Raw genomic sequence first — 19,277 nt, 5'->3', positions numbered from 1 at the left:
CGCTGCCTGGCCAGGAACGGAACTGCAGGGAGGCTTACAGGGGAGAAGAAGAAGAAGAGTGTCTGGTGTGTGTCTGAAAGAGAGAAAGCATGAGTGTGTGTGTGAGAAAGTGTGTGTATGTCGTGTGTGTGTGTGTGTGTGAAAGCATGTGTGTAAGAGAAAGTGTGTGTGTGTGTGTGTGTGTGTGTGTGTGTGTGTAAGTGTGCGTATTGTGTCTGTGAGAGTAACCATGTATGTGTATATGAAAGAAAAAGTGTGTGTATTATGTGTGTGAGAGTAGCCATGTATGTGTATGTGAAAGAGAAAGTGTGTGTATTGTGTGTGTATGTGAGAGACAGAGAAAGTGTGTGTGTGTGTGTGAAAGAGAAAGTGTGCCTTGTGTGTGTGTGAGAGAGAGAAAGCATGTAAGATAATGTGTGTGTATCTGTGTAAAGGTGTGTGTATTGTATGTCTGTGAAATAGTAACCATGTATGTGTATATGAAAGAGAAGGTGTGTGTATTGTGTATGTGAATGTGTGTGTGTGAGAGAGTAACCATGTACATGTATATGAAAGAGAAAGTGTGTGTGTGAAAGAGAAAGCATGTGTGTGGGTAAAAGAAAGTGTGCGTTTGTGTGTGTGAAAGAGGGAGTCTTTGTGAGAAAGAGAGGGAGGTGTGTGTGTCTGTGAGAGAGTGTCTGTGTGTGCATGTCTGTGTTAAAAGAGGGAGAGTAAGGGTGTGTGAAAGAAAGTGTGTGAGGAAGCATGTGTGTGTGCATGTATGTGTATGTGAGAAAATGTGTGGGAGGGAGGGGGAGAGTGTGTGTATGTCTGTGTGAGAGTGAATACCATCAGAACCAACCCACAATGGTATACCTTTAGTGACCATTGATGCAGCCAATAGCAACAACAACAACAACAACAACAACTCCTTACTCGCATCTCCCAATAAGTCCCAGCCAGGAAAGCAATGCAACCATGTTCCAGATATTTCCAAATTCTGGTATTGATCCATGGATCCATCGAAGAAAACACCATGACAGGTCCACCTTAGAGTTGCCAAAAGTCAGAAATGAAGGCACACAATGATAACAAAATCAACACCATCAAACTATAGGGTTTGGGATATTTTTTAAAGAGTTCACCATTTTGGTCATCTAAGCTCCCACCGTTATAGACAACATTGTTGTCTAGTAGGCAGAGCGACATTCCCCTTAAAATTATCTTCAGCTCTGGACCTTAAAGGAATTTCTATTATAGGGGAAATGCTCCTATACATAGCTTCTCACACACAACACAGAAAACAACAAAACACTGGTAAGGTATCCCATAAGAAGCCAACCTGTTGCCATTGTGGCATTTCCAGATGCAATATCTGAACTGGCCACTTGGGGGAACCTGAGAGCCAGCTCAGGAAGTTCCTCCTAATGTTGAGGTGGAATCGCTTTTCCTGGGGCTTGCATCCATTGCTCCATGCCCTTGTCTCTGGAGCAGCAGGAAACAAGCTTGCTCCATTCTCTCTCTTCTCCAGGCTAAACACAGCCAGCTCCATAAGATGCTCCTCATAACACTTTAGTTTCCAGACCTTTCAACATTTTGGTCACTCTCTTTGGGACGCTCTCAACCTTCTCAACATCCTTTTTGAATTGCGTTTCTTAGAACTGGACACAGGGTTATTCCAACTGAGGCCTCACCAAAGCAGAACAGAGTGGCACTATTACTTCCCTCGATCTAGACACTATACTTCTATTGATGCAGCCTAGAATCGTGTTGGCCTTGTTAGCTGCCACATCACACTGTTGACTCATGTTCAACTTGTGGTCTACTAGGACTCCTAGATCCCTTTCACATGTCGTCTTAAGCCAGATGTCCCCCATCCTATATATACGTGCGGTACCTTACATTTCTCCCTGTTGAAATTCATTTTGTTAGTTTTGTGCCAGCTTCCTAATCTATTCAGGTCATTTTGAATCCTGATCCTCTCCTCCAGGATATTAGTTACTCCTCCAAATTTGGTGTCATCTGCAAATTTGAAAAGCAGGACCTCTATTCCTTCATCCAAATCATTGCTAAAGATGTTGACTAGCCCTGGGCCCAGGAGAGAACCCCATTGGCACCTTTGCTTGAGCAGAAAACAAAACTCTGTTTCCGCTGATCCTACTAGTAGCTGTTTGAATCTGCTTACAACAAGCAACATGAAAAGCAACTACCTCTAGCATCCCTTACTGAACATGTGTGAAGTGCAAAATAGAAAGGGAGACCAAGCATGTTAAAAAAAAAAGCTATAGACCTGCATGTTTTGGCCACCAAAAACAGAATAAAGGAAGCTCCAGCTTATCTGGTGGGTTAGTGACTGGATGACCGTCATAAAGTGGAATTGGTTGAACGGTGGAACCCAGGTTTTTTCAGCTTGCCAACAGTGTCTGGCCACTGAAAACATAAGCAACACACTATGGCCTGCAGCCTCACAAATTGGACATATCAGATTGCAAGGGAAGTGTCTTTGTTGAGATGCAAATGGATGTTAAATGTCCTGGACTTTGAAAATCTCCCAGTTGCCCAAGATATGCCTCTCCATACCATCTTAACTATCTCCTGCTTGATTCGTCACACCTTTCATGGTAAAGAAGCTGGCAAAGCTTCGGAAGCTTGCAACATGTATATTGTGCATTTTGGTTGGCCCAATAAAAACATCACTGTTTCGTGGATTTTTGACTGAACACTATACATCAGTGATGTCGACTTGACTATTCAGACTCAAAGTCGCTTGCATGAATCGGACTCAATTCGACAACAAATGATTCATGAAAGGACTCGAGACTCAACATTAAGACTCAGTGGCAGAGGCTTGGAGTAAAAGACTTGAATGCATCACTGACTTTTGAATGTGTGCAAAAGCAAAATTAGCATACTATATATATATCTATATATGCAAAAGTGTGTGAATGAGCCTTGTAGGCAGGAACCGGTGAAAGAGCGGAACCACTGTCAAATTAGTGGAACCTCTCTGCGATTTGCAAGCGTCAAAAAGTTGTCAGAAAGCTGATGAAAGGAAAAGTCATCCCTGGAAGCCTTCAAGTCGTCTCAAGGAGATTCAAAACATTTTTGAGACCTGGCGTTTTCATTGCACACGGGCGCATGGTTAGTTTCAAAGGAAAATCTGGCTGAAACACATCGATCTGCTTTACTCTTCCGTGGAGGACTGTCAGAAAGTGGAACCGGTTGACAAGTGGACCCTCTCCCTATTTCTTCCATGTTATTTCTACCTTTGGTACAGACTCGTATTCTTCTTTGAGATCACCGATGGAGAGAACTACAACATTTTAGGTTGCCTTTTTAAAGCACGCATGCATGCAAACTCCAGTTCTGGAATTGGTAGCTTTGTGAGATGTATAGCCTTCTCTTTCACAGAGCTCTGGTGCCATGGCAAACCAAAGTTTGGGAGGATGCACTGTCCCAACTGACACAGCAGCTAATAGCCATTGCCATTGGGATAAAAAGCTGCACAATAAATTAACTGAACGGCAAACATTTTGCAAGGCCCTATTTAAATCCTTTCCTACCCATTAGCAAATTTGATGAAAAATGAACCGGTATTTAAGAGTAGCCATTTTTTGAGGGGGGGAAAAGGGCATCCAATTTGCTAATGGGAACCAGGATTTACGACGGTCGGCGTCCCACATTCTTCTTTTGGGCTCTTACAGACTTCCAAATATTGGTTTCGCTCCCCGGTTGAAATCCCTCCTCCCGGCTTTGGCTAAGTAGATATTAATACACTGGCCCATTTATTTATATTATCTGCACACAGCAGATAGCATGTGCTTTTCCTCTTTTTGCTGGAGGGGATGATTACAACTTTATATGGATTTGATCCAGAAATGCTAAAGGACAAACCTTTTCATTTATAGACTCAGAACCGGAAAATATATTTGCTGAACATGGATGTGTGTGTGTGTGTGTGTGTGTGTGTCATTTTATCAAGCTTTCATATAACTTATAAAATCATAATCTTTGAGTTTTGGGGGGCTTTGTATGTTATATGTTATAACATATTACTATTATTATTATTATTATTATTATTATTATTTATTTATTTATTTTCATGCTCCAGGCTCGTATCTATCTCTACATTTGGAGCCATTACATCACACTGGTTCTGTGTGTTGTGAATATACTGGAATCATTTCCATTTGTAAGATGCCTTGAGTCTCAATCTTCAGGAAAAGGCAAGATATCATCATCATCATCATCATCATCAAGAAACCTGTGAAAATTCAACAGGCAGCCATTCCTGAAGGTTGTTGTGTTCCTTCGAGTAATTTCTGACTTATGGCGACCTTACGGTGCACCTATCCTGGGGCTTTCTTGGCCAGTTTTTACCTATGCCTTCCTCTGAGGCTGAGAGAGTGTGACTTGCCCATTTCCATGGCTGAGCAGGGATTCGAACCCTGGTATCATAGAGTCCTAGTTGCAAACCACTACATCACACTGGCTCTTCCTGAAGGTGCCCACAGAGAAACACAGCCCACTGGTTAATTCCCTGCCTCTCATTTGCCCACCTGTGGGGCAAAATCTGTCTTAAAACACACAGAGAGAAATACGCTTAAGCCAGGGTTCAGCCTGAACCAGAAGTCCTGAAATCAAAGCCCAACAAGTAGAAAGAGAAACCTCTTAGTAGTTCTCTTTAATTTACATGTGCATGTTTTGTTTTTAAAAAAAGAAACCCAAAACATAAACCAATACCTCCTTTTCAAGTTCTCCATTTGACAGGCGGGCCCCAAACCTTAAGACCGTACCCCAGAGTTCCTGCTCACCCCCACCACAAAGCTATGGCACACGTCGCTTGCTTCTTCAATAGCAGCTTTGCATTTATGGAAATGTCTTTGTCCAGAGAGGGGAAGGCGAAGGAGGAGGAGAGAGGAGAAAAGAAATCACCATCCATTGTTGGATTATTCTGGAAGGAGTGACAGGTACCTACGGTTCTGTCCCGAGGGAGGAGTGGAAAGAGAGATGCGGGTTTGCAAAAATGCCAGGGAGTTGAGTGTTGTTGTTCCTTAAAAAATTGCAGTGTTTGCTCCCCACTCCAGAGTCGCAAAACAGGGCAGGAACGGGGGAACCCAGGGCAGCAGCAGCCATTGCAAGGAGAACCAGGCAGCCTTGACAGACTCATTCCAGCAGCAGCTCTGCTTTTTCTTCTTTTCACTGCTGCTTGGATTTGAGAGATAACCGCTGCACCAGTTTATAGAGAAGACCAAAATGCTAAAACAAAAAGGCGGGAAGGAGGGGAGAAAGGAAGTAGAAATGTAAACGGAAGTTGTAGGATCTTAGCTGGTTTATTGTTGTGTGCCTTCAAGCCATTTCTGACTTATGGCAACCCTATCATGGGCTTTATTCCCATGTTCCTTCAGAGAGGGTTTCTCATTTCCATCCTCTGAGGCTCAGAGAGTGTGACCTGTCTCCAGTGGGTTTACATGTCCGAGCTAGGATTCGAACCCTGGTCTCCAGAATCCTAGTCCTGCTTGTACTGCAGCCACTCATTCACAAACCATAAGGTTGCGAGTTCAGTACCAGCCAGGACTCAGGCTTGACTCAGGCTTTCATCCTTCTGAGATTGCTAAAATGAGTACCCAGCTTGTTGGGAGCAATTAGCTTACAGTTGTAAACCGCTTAGGTGGTATGGAGCGGTATATAATAGCTGCTGCTATTGCTAGTCCAATGCTCAAACCATGCACCACACTGTCTCTAGCTGGGTTCCACTGGACCACACTTTAAATCAGGGCTGCGAAGAGGACGCAGCCCCATAGGGCCAAAATAAAATCATCATCATTGTGGGCACTGCAGTCCCATACTTTCTAGTAACTTCTGATCCCAAGCATTTCAGATACAGGAGATTCAGCCTGCATCATTTGTTTTCAACAAAGGGTTTTTTTTTTAAATGTAGTAGGCTACCAATCTGTTCTACTCACTTGGACGGCAACGTAAGCCACCCCGAGGTATGCTGCTATGCAGAGAGCCAGGAGGAGGTCAAAGATGGCAGGCTTCACTCTGAAAGAACAAAAGCCACATTCACACATGCAAACACCTAACATTTGTTGTTGTAGTTGTTATGGGTCTTCAGGTCCAGTCTTACCTATATGCATTCATTATTTGCTTCAGCTGGTCGTAGAAAACGAACTCGGGATCCCTGTTTGTCATAAAGCAGAGAAACAAAACAAAATGAAAGCCTTCTCTTGGTGGTCAAAAACAATTTGGCATTTCTTGGGCAACCACACAAAGCAGCGGTCTACAAGGAACCTAGCATAGGCTGCCTTAGGCAGACAGACCTGGTGTGTCTAACTGAGCATTACTTTCTCGTTGAAGACTTCATACCAGCCTTCCCATCCCTCACCCTCTTTAAGAGAGCTACTTCTAACACAGATGTGCTTTCCTAGTCTTACCACTCTATGGCCAAAATCCTGCATGGCACAGTGTAGCACAATAGATCCGAACACCCAAAAACAACATGAAGAAAACACCTGAGGATCCAGGCGATTCCAAGACTTTGTCTTGACTGACAAAAGGGAACTGAATCCAGATTCACAGAAGTATCTTTGTTGCATCCCTTAAAATTCCATCTCACAGAATCGTAGAGTTGGAAGAGATCTCAAGGGCCATCGTCCAAATCACTGCCATGCAGGAAAACACAATCAAAGCACCCCCAAGAGATGCCCGTCCAGCCACTCACACCTTCTGGGTACCCCTGTTCTAAACCAACCTTGATCCTTGATTCACCAGCATGGTATACTAAGTCTTTCCTGGTGTGGCTAAAAAGAGACAAATCCCCATCAACAGCCCTCCTCCACCATCCTCACCTCTTGTCCGCCTTCACGTGATGCTGCTTGACATCTTTCAGGTAGCGGCTCATGTAATACTCTAGTGTGTTGATGAAAGTGCTGTCCCTGTCGATCAGCTGGGCGGCCCTTGGCTGGCTGGTGAGCCAGTCCATCACCGCCTCCATTTGCTCCTGCTGGATCTGCTGCAGAAGGAGAAATGCAGAGGCAATTGGACCGTTCTGGGCAAGTCCAAGCCCACACTGCATTCCCTCTGTCTCCTTCCCACAGTGCCCAACGGACTCCCTCCTCTCTTGCTAGGCAACGCTTACCATCTGTTCTGTGAATATCTGGAGGCTGGCAGGCACTCCCTAGTGGAAAAAAGGGAAGACAGGAAGACAACAGTGAAGGCTGGAAATGATTCCCACACTTCTCTCTCCCCTTTAGGTTTTCTAGGTGCTTCACAAAGACTTTCTGTGCCTCAGGGCTTAGAGTCAAACAAACACAACTCAGAGGGGAAAATGTAGGCAGAAGGAAAATTAAAACCAAGCATACACGCAAGCATCCCTTCTTAAACCTCCACAGAGGCTCTTACCAGCAGGCCTGCAAAAAAATTATTGCATGTATAGGAATGGGTCTATTTAGTGTTTCATCCAGCCAATGGAGGAGGACAGAACCTGCTCATGGCTAAGACTGGCACACTCCCGGCTTACAATGTAAAGTGTTAAATGTTGCAAGATGCGCAGGAGTCATTCTTTTATATCTCCCGAGACATCAGATTCCATGGCTGTCTCCCAGTTTCTCTCTTATAATCCCTCTTTATGTCAGCCTAAATCCTTTCCAGAGGTTGCAGAAAGAAGTATCCAGCACCCTCTTGCACAAGACCTTTGCCTTTATATGAGCTAAAGTGCCCTGAGTGAAAGCTAGGCTACCTTCTTCCTTAGTAGTTCAGGAACAGCCAGGAGCCGAAGAGGCACACGTCATGTTCCTGTTGCCATTTGGACAGGGATAGCAAAGGGAGAATTGAGGTATTTGGCTTGCTGTGGAAAGGAGCAGCCTGTGGGACAATTTGGAGGGGGGATTAGCCTCTTTCCCCTCACACAATTGCCCACTTCTATATATAATAATGAACAGGTTGCCCATAAGCCAAACTGGTCTCTTTGCAAGGACAATGGAATGGGTCCTACAGTTTCACCTCTCCTTGAGCCTGAAGGGTCAGCAGATGAGCATTTTGGGAAGGGAGGAACCAAAGAAGGCAACAGAGACCGTCCCCCAATAAACCAGTACAAAGTGGCCAGGAGGACATTCATTTATTTACAGTATTTCTATCCAGCCCCATATCATTAGATCATAGAATCATAGAGTTGGAAGAGAAAGCAAGGGCCATCCAGTCCAACCCCATTCTGCCATGCAGGAAATCTCAATCAAAGCATCCCAGACAGATGGCCATTCAGCCTCTGCTTAAAGACCTCCAAAGAAGGAGACTCCATTACATTCCGAGGGAGATGTCTGGGAAGCTTACAATAACATTGTAATATTGGGGAGGGGGGGGATGTTACCTTCTCTGTTAGGTTGTAGATGACCCGCGTCAACGCTTCCACGATAATGCGGGTGTTGCGAGTTAGAATTTTGGGGTCAACTCTTGCCCTGTGAGGAAAGGGGAAAGGAGAGATAACAGCATGAGAACTATTTTTACAGATGACAGAAAGAGAGAGAGCGCACGCAAAGAGAATGCAACACAGCAGCATCTCGTCTCTTCTACATTATAGTATTTATTTAAAAATAATACATATTATATTATACTATAATGCATATTACTGTACAGTGTATAATTTTGTTATGTGACTTCTTAGTCATTTGTGACTAATGGTAACCTTGGCACAATTTGCTCAGAGGAAGGGTTGCCTCTGCCATTCGCTGAAGCTGACAGAGTGGGATTTGCCCAAGGCCACCCACTGGATTTCCATGGCTGCGTGGGGATTCGAACCCTGATCTCCCAGCAACCTAGTTCAATACTCAACCTACTACACCACACAGGCTCCATAGTGTATACTATAATTCTATAACAGTATTATAATGTATAATATAATAACATAATGATCATAGGATATAAATTATAATACGATGACAACAACAACAACACAGGATTAGACTAGAAGCCGAGGAATAGGGCCAAACTCTCCACCAGCAGACACCTACACGGCGCCCTTATCAGCACTCAAGTCCATATCACAGCCTCCTCACCCAGAAGCTGACCTCACGTCCATGATGCTGTTGCGGAGGCTGTCTCGATGGCTCTCGAGGTGGGAGACGGTGAAGGAAGGAAGGCGGCGGATGGCAAAGCGTTCATGTTCCCATGCCAACATATCCTCCGCCAGGTTGATTTTCTTGTGCACCATGGAGAACCTCACCTCTGGGAACTGACTGGCCACCACCTAGGGCAAACAAAATAAGAACATGACCGGCTCATCCTGTATAGACCTTCCTACCTTTTGCAGTCAAAGGTGTCTTAGACATCTAAAAATTTTGGAGACAGGTCTGGTCAGGATTAAGGAGAGGGTCTTCTCAGAGGCATCCCCTAGACTCTTCAATCCCTGAAGAAGTTCAATCTCCTTTGTTAATAACTTTTGGAAACTGGGGTAGAACTTTCTTTTTCAGACGGACTTCAGCGAGTAATTTTACTTGCCATTTTAATTAATTTTATCTACTCTCCTCTGACAGGTCAATAAGCTGTGTTGGGACATGGGAGAATGTGTGGTGGGGGGAGAGGAGGACCAGTCCTTTAGCCAAAATGGGACGTGATGTTGGGGTGAGTCAACTTAATATTTATTTTGTGAGCAAAAACTTGCTTCAGTTGGTACCACATCAACCACAACCCCAAACCAACCCCCTGACGTACCTGTTCCAGTTCCTTCAGAAATGCATGCTGGAGGGTCCCTTCCTTTGGAGGCTTAGAGACATGCAGGTGAAGGCTCCTCCCCCTCCCCAAGGTGTCCAAACAGAGGACAAATGCCACATTGTCCTGCAGCAAACTGGAATCTGCCAAAGTGAGGAAAGAACAATGGTCTGGAGGACTACCAAATCTTCTGGCAACCAGTAAATCTGAACATATAATAGGGAAATTCAAATGGTTTAGTTGGGAATTCCCCCAAGGGCAAAAGGACTGGACTGGAACAGCGATTCCCAAACTCTGGTCTTCCAGGTGTTTTGGGCTTCAGCTCCAGAAGTCTCAGCCATCTTGGCCAATGGTCTGGGATTCTGAGAGTTTAAATCTAAAACAGCTGGAAGGACAGCATTTGGACTTAAAATCCTTGCGGCCCAACTCCTGTGATTCTACAGTGAGAATAGAATGATGGATGGATAACAATGTGGTGTAGCGATCAGCTTTGCAGACTAGGACTAGACAGGCCACAACTCAAACATTGATTTGACTGCAAATACTGAATAGGTGACCTTCGGTGAAAGTCTCTCTTTGCCTAAACTACCTCACAAGGTCTTTGGTGGGAAGATGCAATGAAAACCAAGTATACTGTTGCAAACTTTGGAGAAAAGGTGGTGTGTGTGTGTGTGTGTGTGCATAGATGAATATCTAGCTAGCTAGCTAGCTATCTACATCTAAGAAATGCTTCAGAGGGTGATAAACTCTCCTGCTTTGGGGTCTTTAAATAGAGGTTGGATGGCCATCTGTTAGGAATGTTTATTCTTCCATGGCAGAATGGAGTTGGACTGTATAAGCCTTGGGGTACCTTCCAATTCAGCTGAGAGGAAGAGAATTTGGTTGGGAGCAAAACTATCACCCATTGCTCTCTCACGTTTCTTGAGCTCAGTCTCTGGAGTAACAGATGAAACTGAGCTTGTTTTTTGACACCAACTCTAGAGACTGGATGGTGATTTTTTGGGAGTGTTTCATCTGTGTATTCCTGCCTGGCAGGGGGTTGGAGTAAGATAGCCCCTTGGGTACCTTTCCAAATTTATTTATTCGACAGTGTTATGGATCATGGAGAAGAAACCCGCTCCGCATGATTAAAAAAAACTGTGTGGTTGTCAAGGCTAGGCAAGTCACAAGTCTGGTTAACTAGCTATTTATGTCATGAATCTGCAAGCATGGAATAAGTTTCACTCTCCTGGTGAAATCAACCTCTTATCTAACCTTCCCAACAACAGCCACTTTCTAAGCAAAGCCAACACCTGCACCTAAAACCTCCCCACCTAGCAAGAATGCCCTTGACTTCCACACCTGTGTGATCCAGGTTGTCTTCCAGCCACCGCTTGGTCCCTTGATAATTAAACTTGCCACCTCCAGAGGCAAAAAATAGCAGATTGTACCTGTGTCATTGGAACACAAAGGAGGAGTTATTTTTGTGAAGGCATAACCATCTTGGGTAAGACGCTTCCAAGAAGAGAAAGTCCACTTTCTGCCTCCCCAACCAGACCTTTCTTACCCCGCGTGGGTCCGTTTGTAGGTGTAGAGACGGGAGAATAGCCTGGCCAGCTCCAAAAGCACAGCTACACCACTGCCATTGGAGTCAGCACCATGAGACAGCCACTGAAAGAAGATGACAAAGAGAGTCTAACGTTAGATTTTTCTTGTGTGTCGGTGCAACGTCCATTGTCAGGTTGTGGAGATTAAGGTGATGCTTGTGAGGTATTGTCTTGGCTGGTTTCCCTATCCTTGTAATATTCCTTGAATTGTAGATGGTGGAGAAAAAGCCTTCAGACCACCACAGAACTGGATAATGTGTGCAGGTTTTGATGGGCCAAAGGATAGATGCTTCTGACTGACTTAATGTGTGGCTGGATAGGTTTACTGTATTATTGACCATGTTCGTGATGCTTTTGCATTGGTCTGTAGTAAGTAGTGGTGGTCTTGGTCTGTAGTAAGTGAGCCAGCATCTTTCTTTTTTTCTTCTTGAGAGAATCAAAGTGAGTCTTACAACTAACAGGGATGATTCTGCAAACTCAGCACCAAGAGTGAAGTGGAGGAGAGGAAATGAGAAATGTTGCAAATCCTGCTATATCATCCCCATACATCAAATGAACAGCCAGCAGGAAGTCAAAATGTCTGCTGCATCATGGCCACAAACGTTTGAAGTATTTATTTATGTTACCAAAAATGGGAGATGGAATCTTTAAACAAAGGAATAGGAAGCAATCTGCCACAGAATACCAGATGCTGACGGTAAATGGTTACGAGGGTGCAGCTCTCTCTGCATGCCTTGCTGAGATCCCAAAAGCAACCATTAGATCTAGCTGAATCAGGGGAACATTTAAGGGTCCCACTATATTCTGCACTAGTTAGGACTCACCTCGAGTATTGGTTCAGTTCTGGGGCCACATTTTAAGAAGGTAATAGACAAGTTGGAGCAAATTCAGAGAAGGACAACAAGAATAAGAGGAATGGAGAACAAAACATTGGAGTAAAGATTGAGGGAGGTTGGTGTGTTCAGCTTGGTGAAGAGAAGATGGAGGGGTGGCATGATGACATTGTTTAAATACCTCAAGGGGTGTCCCAAAGAGGAGGGGGAAGGTTTGTTCTCTGCTGCCTCAGAGGGTAGAACCAAATCTAATGGTCTGAAGTTACAAGGGGGCAGATTTTGATTGTACTTCAAAAGATTAGAGCAGTTTGGCAATGGAAGAAAGCAATGACTTATAGAGGCGATGAGGGCTCTTACTCCAACTATCTTCAAAAAGGGGCTGGATATCTACCTGCTGGAGATGCTCTAGCAGAATGCTTTAGAATCCCATTGTGGGAGAAAGTCAGAACCTAAATCCTTGTGGCAATAGGTCTTGCACTGAGCAGGGGATTGGACTTTATGGGCAGGGGAGGCCTACCACATGATTCTATGGGGCCCTTCAGATTTTGATGGACTGAAACCTGGAACAATGATGGAGGCCAACAGCTCCAGTCCAATAACCTCTGAACACATTCCCCTCCTCAAGTGCCCTGTGCTAGAACTGGGGAAAGAGGAAAAGGTAGTGAAACAAAGTACAAACCATTAGTGGCCATCACTTCCTAACAAAGGATGGGGTCTGCCTGTGGACTTTAAAGGAATTAGGTTACAGACCACTTGGAAATACACCAAGAGCCATACCAGAAGTGCAGGCCTACCCAAACTTACAGAGCAGATTAATATAAACTTCAGTTGCAAGGTGCACAAGAGGTGAAGACATGAGATGCTTTACCAGCAGTAACTTACCGGAGCTACCCCAAAAGAATCATAGTGAGCTACTATGACAATAGTAGGCAAGTCCTCACCTCCCAGACCAGTCAGCCGCCCCTAGAGAAGAGAAGGAAATGCTAAAATTAAAGCAACTTCTATTGCCACACCACTTTCAAGCAAACCAACCCCTCTTATCTTCCATTAACACTTTACTTCTCATTACTGCAAACTGCTTTGAATAACCCAGGAAAGCAGTCCATCTGGAGACAAGAAGCCAGGAAACCACTGCTCCCATCATACTTTGCCAGTGACCCAGGCTGGGTGGTTGATGCGAAAGCGGAGTATGTTTGATAAGCCACAGGTTCCTCAGACTTCATTCATTGCAGTTATGTATCTCCCCTGTCCCAGTCGGAGCCCAAGTGGTTCACAAACATAAAACAAATGAAACATATAAAATAATTAACCCAGACAAGGCAAAACTAGAGTACCCCCCTCCCCACAAGAAGGCCTCCTTGCAAGCAATTTTAAATAAAAGCTGTTTAAAACAGCTCTTGCCTGTGGCAAAAGAAAGCAGAGAAGGGAGCAATAGCTCCTTTGAACTGGGCAAGCCACTCAAAAGGGCATCTCCTAATGTCTCACCAAAGAGTCCTGTGGTAGGGGGTAAGTTTAAATAAGTAACTAAATAAGCCAAATGTCACAATGGACTGAGCAGACGCTGGACATGAGCACAAACATGCGTTCCTCATGCCTCTGATTCCCCTCCCTCCGTCTATTTCTGAGCCCCATCTTTAGAGAAAAGGCTGAATATAGACGAAGTGCCTTATTTTTAATGCCCCAGGTTGTATATTCAGCTCCATACCCTTTTGTAAGGGTCTAGAGGGCACTGTATAATACCCAATGAAGCAAAAAAAGGAAATGTATAGTATGAATCTGTCTTAGAGAAAGTAAATCAAACTAAAGAAAAGCCTGAACCTTGAAACATAAACTAAGCACCTTTTCATCCTCGGCCTCTTGATAAATTGCAAATCTACAGAAAGCACAAATGACTCAGGGATAGTCCTGGAGATTCCTTTTTTATAACTGGTTTATCTACCCCACATTTGCACTAATATCTGATTCAGTGATATGGTTCTAATTGTCATATAAATACAGTTGTGTCTCCCCTATCCAAGATTCCTGACATTCGAAATAATCCAAAAACCAAAACCTTTTCATGGGTGTGCCAACCCCTTGACATTTTTGTTTTCTGACAGTCCAGTGTACACCAAACGTTTCATGCCAAAAATATCAATTATTGTTAAAATTACCTTCATGCTATGTCTATAAGGCCGTACATGAAATATAAATTTATTTTGTGTTTAGATTCCCATCTCCAAGATATCTCACTATGGTATGTATATGCAAATACAGGTAATTCCAAAGCTCCCCCAATCCCAAATATTCTGGTCCCAGCATTTCAGATAAGGGGAGCCTCAACAAGTATACAATGCCGCTGGGGAGCAGGATTATTTGTGAATTGGTGTTGTTTTTTTAAAGGACAGCCTTTGCTCTCTCAAGCCTAAGAACATTCCTTGGAAAGCACACCTGGCTAGAGTGCATCCAGACTCACCCTCCACACTTGTGATGAGCCAGTCGATGACTGCTTTGCTCTGTGACCCTAGTCCCCATCTGGAAGCCATTGCAGTTTGCAGTGTGCAACAGAACGACAGAGAACAAAAGGGAGAGGTGTCAGTCCTGTTATTGTTATAAATAGGGCTGTTAATATTGGATCCTCTTCACTCTTCTTCCTCTTGTCACAGTCTCCTTCCTTGGAGGTCTTTAAACCAGAGGCTGGATGGCCATTGTCCGGGGAGCTTGTTGGGATTTCCTACTGGCAGGGGGTTGACTTGGATGGTCCTAGTGGTCGTTTCACTCCTACGATTCTATGATTCTGTTTAAAAAAAGCCTCTTGTGAGACAAATGTATGGCAAAGTTTGCCTCCCAAACATCTTAGAGAGCTTTGGAAACAAAAAGATTGTTTGAACCCCGGAGGAACTAAAAACTGGCCCACAGGCTGCAACCCTGCCCACCCTGTGACCAGGAGTATGTAAGCCACAAGCAGCACCTATCTAGAACTATTTTGATTTAAATCCTATACATTCATACTCATTGAACAAGGAGTTGAATGAAAAACGCATTACATCGCAAAGCTTTCGTTACGAGAGTAATTAAGTCTGTATGTTATACGGTCCTTAAACTAATAAAAATATACAAAATGCATCGGGATGTCACACATAAGGTGTTACAGAAGGAGGAAACCTTCCTGTTTCGCTTACATGTTATGGATACATAATGGGGATTTTTTAATCAGAAAACTAATTGAATATTGTCAAAGGCCCATATTATGGATACGTAGTAATTCTTGTATTTAGATACTGTTTTAAAAAATCATGTTGAACAAAACAATTAAAAAACAATCAATTAGAAGAACAGAGCAGTCAATGTCCATAAAAAGCAGAGAAGACATCCAAGAGGACCAGCTGTTTGCAGTGGTTTGAGTGTTGTGCTACTGCTCTGAAGCCAGGGTTCAAATCCTTCTCAGCCATGGATGAGGTTCACTGGGTGAACCTGGGCAGGTTACACTCCTCACCCTCGAGAGGAAGATATGGGCAAAGCCCCCTGAACCAATCTAAAAAAAAGCCCTATGATGCTTTGCCTTAATGTCTCCATAAGTGGAACCGACTGAAGGCCACAACAAGAAAAGCAAACCAAATGGATGTATGGTTCAAGCGTTGGACTATCCTCCTTACAGTGAGGCACCGAAACTGAATGCAGGACTTCAGTTGGGTCTGAGTAGTGCAGAATACAGTGCACTATGCTGTCCCTTGGACTTGGAAACTAATGGCCTGTTAACGACTGCCAAAATAAAGCTGCTTTGGGTCTCTGGAGGTATGCTGTTTAAATGATGCATGCATCATAAGAATCCGGAAGCTGCACCAAAGCTGCACTCCGGTGCTTAGGATGCACTCCGGATCTTAGGACCCATGCATCATTTAAATAGCAATACCTCCAAAGAGACCCGAAGCAGCTTTATTTTGGCAGTTGTAACAGGCCTATGGTTCTGATTAATGCAGGTTAAGTATGCCTTCTTTGCTTCCAGCATCACAGTGCTGGCTCATGTCTAACTTTGATCAACGATAACCTCGAGGTCAGATGTAAACAAGTACAAAGCTGAACTTGGGCCTGGACACGCTATGCTTGAATTCTCATACCACCAACGTGCACAATGCATTTGGGAACATCTGAAAGATCACAGAAAACAAATCTTTGTAGGTGCCCTAGTGTTTTTTAAAAACAGATCTACCCTTGCAGCGCTGAGGCTGAGCCTGTGAAGCAGAGCAGCCTGCGTTTGCTCATAGATGGAGAGGGAGTCGTCGTCTTCCTCAGCACAAAGTAGACCGGCACAATGGTTTCCCATGGCCCAGCCATTCTGGCTCCAATTTCCCATGAATTGCTGCGGAGAGAAAGAGAAAGGGAATTGAGGAGAAAGACTGTGCAAAAAAGAAAAACTGGGCGCAGGTGCTTTGGGAGAGTTTACATCTACCCTCTCATCAGGCTGGGGAAAGCTCTGACTTCCAAGTGTTCCAGCTAAAAGCTCCCACACTGACCAGCTAGGTAGAACCTGATGGGAGCTTAGGGCCAATGTTGCATCCCTGCTTTCCAGAATAACTTTCAATTTTAGGTTGCCACACTTGTGTGATGTTTTCACATCCACTTCGTGGGAGCAATACACAAGTCAGACTACTACGAATCTGACCTGCCCATATGGCTAATGAAATATAGCCATCTCTCCACATTTTGCAGATACAAGCTATCATAGATTGACTACTGCAGATCTGACCCCATAGCAACAAAGTATGTTCTCTCTAGGCATCTGTAGATCCTCCAGCGCAATCTATGGTCACCTCAGATGGAATGACCACAGAGATCTACTAGAGGACCTAATATGGCCTATAAAATGTAACAAATATAGCAGGCCCTATTCTTTTTTTCATATGCACAGTCCATATTTTTCCACTTTTGCAGGAGAGAGGGCTCCATCCCTAGCCCTCACAAAATTGAGTCCCAAATGTATTAGCTTGTTGGACACACCGTAGCAACGGGACCCAACTCTTGCAGAAGTGCATTAGATGCAAAACATTGACTTGTTTTGAGCACTCACTTCATCCTAGAGGAACAATGGATGCACGCTACAGGAAAATATCTCCACTTAACCCTTAAGGACTGTCCTGACAGTAAGGGCTGTTCACGTGGATTGCTTTCCCTCAGAGTGTGGTGGGTCCTCCTTCTTTGGGACCTTTAAACGAGGCTGGATGGCCATCTGTCGGGGTGCTTGTTGTAAGTTCTTGCATGGGCAGAATGGGGTGTCTGGAGACCTGGAGTCCTCCTTCAACTCTCTGATTCTCTCATATGCACGCCTGACACAAACTAACTTTCCTCCTGACCTCAATGGGATGCTACCCGGATGACGTCCTGAGGCACCGACGACATGCTCTGGGGCAGTATGATCACCACAGCGCCGGCCGACTGGCGGAGGGCCTTCTGGTACTGTTCATAGGAGAAATCCTCAGCCGCATCATCACGCAGCGGCGGCTCACACATCCGCCTCCACGGTGCGCGCTTCTGTGTTAAGCACAGCATTCTAGTCCCTGCCGAGAGAGATAAAGAGAGAGAAGAGAGCTAGTAAAGCAGCCAAGTCAACACTCTGGATTGCAGATATGGACCTCCCTCTGCTTGACAAGAGAACTTTTATCCTTTACTGTTCCCTTAATTCAGGGATGGGCTTATTACAGCCCTACATGCATTCCTTCTCTCACTATTAAACTGGTGCAAAACAAACACGGACCTAACACCATTTCAGTTAAAGTGGTGTCAAATGGTTTTCTGTAGCGTGGAAGAACTGAGAGACTGGCACATCATTATTCTTATAACCCTGTTCCCCTGCTGATGCACAAACTATTACTATTGCAATACAGAGATTCAAACACACTGCAAAAATCCACTTGAGACTGCTCCGTTGGCAGGAATCCTGGGAACTGTAGTTTTCGTGTGACATGTAACCTTCCTGTCACAAGATCTCCGTGCCACAAGAAACTACAGTCACCAGGTTCCCTAGCACTGAGCCAGGGCAGTTAAAGCGATCTGAACTGGATGATTTCTGCAGTGTTTTGGAATCCCTTCGCCACATTCTTCTCTCCCACTTGCTCCGACCGCAACATGTACCTTCCATTACCGTCATTAGAACCAGAGAGGGAAAACTCAATGCATCCTTATCATGGCTCCCTCTGGATCACTCTTAACTACTATAACCGAGAAAGCCCACACATTGTTGTTTTCGGCTCCTCGCTCCCTCTGAGGACACTCAATTACCATCACTTTTATTGCTAGAGAGGCTGGACGCCATTATAGGAACATCGCTGCTCCCTCTGGGAAAACATACATTTAACACACTTTATTGCAAAGCCCAACGGCGCATGCTGACAAATCGCCGCTCCCTGACAACGACACATAGCTTTGAAGTCGCATATTGTCATAAGAGGGAATCATAGAGCTGGAAGAGACGGCGAGGGACATCCGTCCACCCCCCTTTCTTCTGCCATGCAGGAACTCTCAATCAAAGCATCCCATTGACGATGGCCCTCCAGCCTCTGTTTAAAGACCTCCAAGGAAGGGACTCCACTCCGTGACTGTTTTATCACCAACTTCTCCTGAGCAGACAACAGCCACGGACTTTCTGGTCTATGGCAATCCCGCTATCCCTAGTCGTACTGGAGCGACGGCGTAATGTGTGGTTTGAGCCTTGGACCTCTGGGAGGCTAGGATTCGAATCCATGGGTGACCCTTGGGCGAGTCACACTCTCTCAGCTCGGGGAAGCTGGCTCTGGGTCACTGAATTCCTCTTTGGCTTCATCCGACTGGGGAAATAACCCCGGTTTGGACCCGCTTTAAACTTGTTGTCTGACTCTTGCCTATGGAATTCTGGGAGTTGGAGTTTGTTGTGGGCCCAGGCGGACATAGCCTTGAGCAGATAGTGTTAAAGCGGGACCAAACCGGATTATTCCCCAGTCTTCGAGGCTCCCTCCTTCCAGGGCCTGCGGAGACCCACCGTAGGGTGCCCTCCGAGCGTACTGCTGCATGCGGTAGCGGTGAATCTGTGGGCGGCGGAGGCCGGCGGAGGCCCCAGGAGCGCAGCGTACGGCGGGCACGACGACCAAGAAAGCTCAGCGGCAGGCAGTGATTCCTTCAGCAGCACCGAGCCCGCCACCTCCTCCCCGGCCTCCTCCAGCAT

General features: G+C 45.0%; 1 protein-coding gene across 1 annotated transcript; it reads right to left on the bottom strand.

Annotated features, from left to right (window-relative positions):
• Nucleotides 1-4,644: 4,644 nt before the first annotated feature.
• NCLN (nicalin) lies at nt 4,645-19,277 on the bottom strand. The gene is given in 21 exon segments (XM_042479465.1): nt 4,645-5,238; nt 5,946-6,024; nt 6,110-6,163; nt 6,831-6,994; nt 7,121-7,159; nt 8,348-8,435; nt 9,033-9,223; nt 9,688-9,827; nt 11,026-11,114; nt 11,231-11,334; nt 12,986-13,086; nt 14,559-14,608; nt 14,610-14,654; nt 16,294-16,376; nt 16,379-16,432; nt 16,434-16,442; nt 17,450-17,556; nt 17,559-17,585; nt 17,588-17,637; nt 19,091-19,133; nt 19,136-19,277. Coding segments are annotated over 21 exon segments (1,719 nt in total). The 3' UTR covers nt 4,645-5,178.

The sequence above is a fragment of the Sceloporus undulatus genome, chromosome 7 (genome assembly GCF_019175285.1).
Source record: "Sceloporus undulatus isolate JIND9_A2432 ecotype Alabama chromosome 7, SceUnd_v1.1, whole genome shotgun sequence".
Classification (NCBI taxonomy): Eukaryota; Metazoa; Chordata; class Lepidosauria; order Squamata; family Phrynosomatidae; genus Sceloporus; species Sceloporus undulatus.
This window is presented reverse-complemented; position numbering and strand designations above follow the sequence as displayed.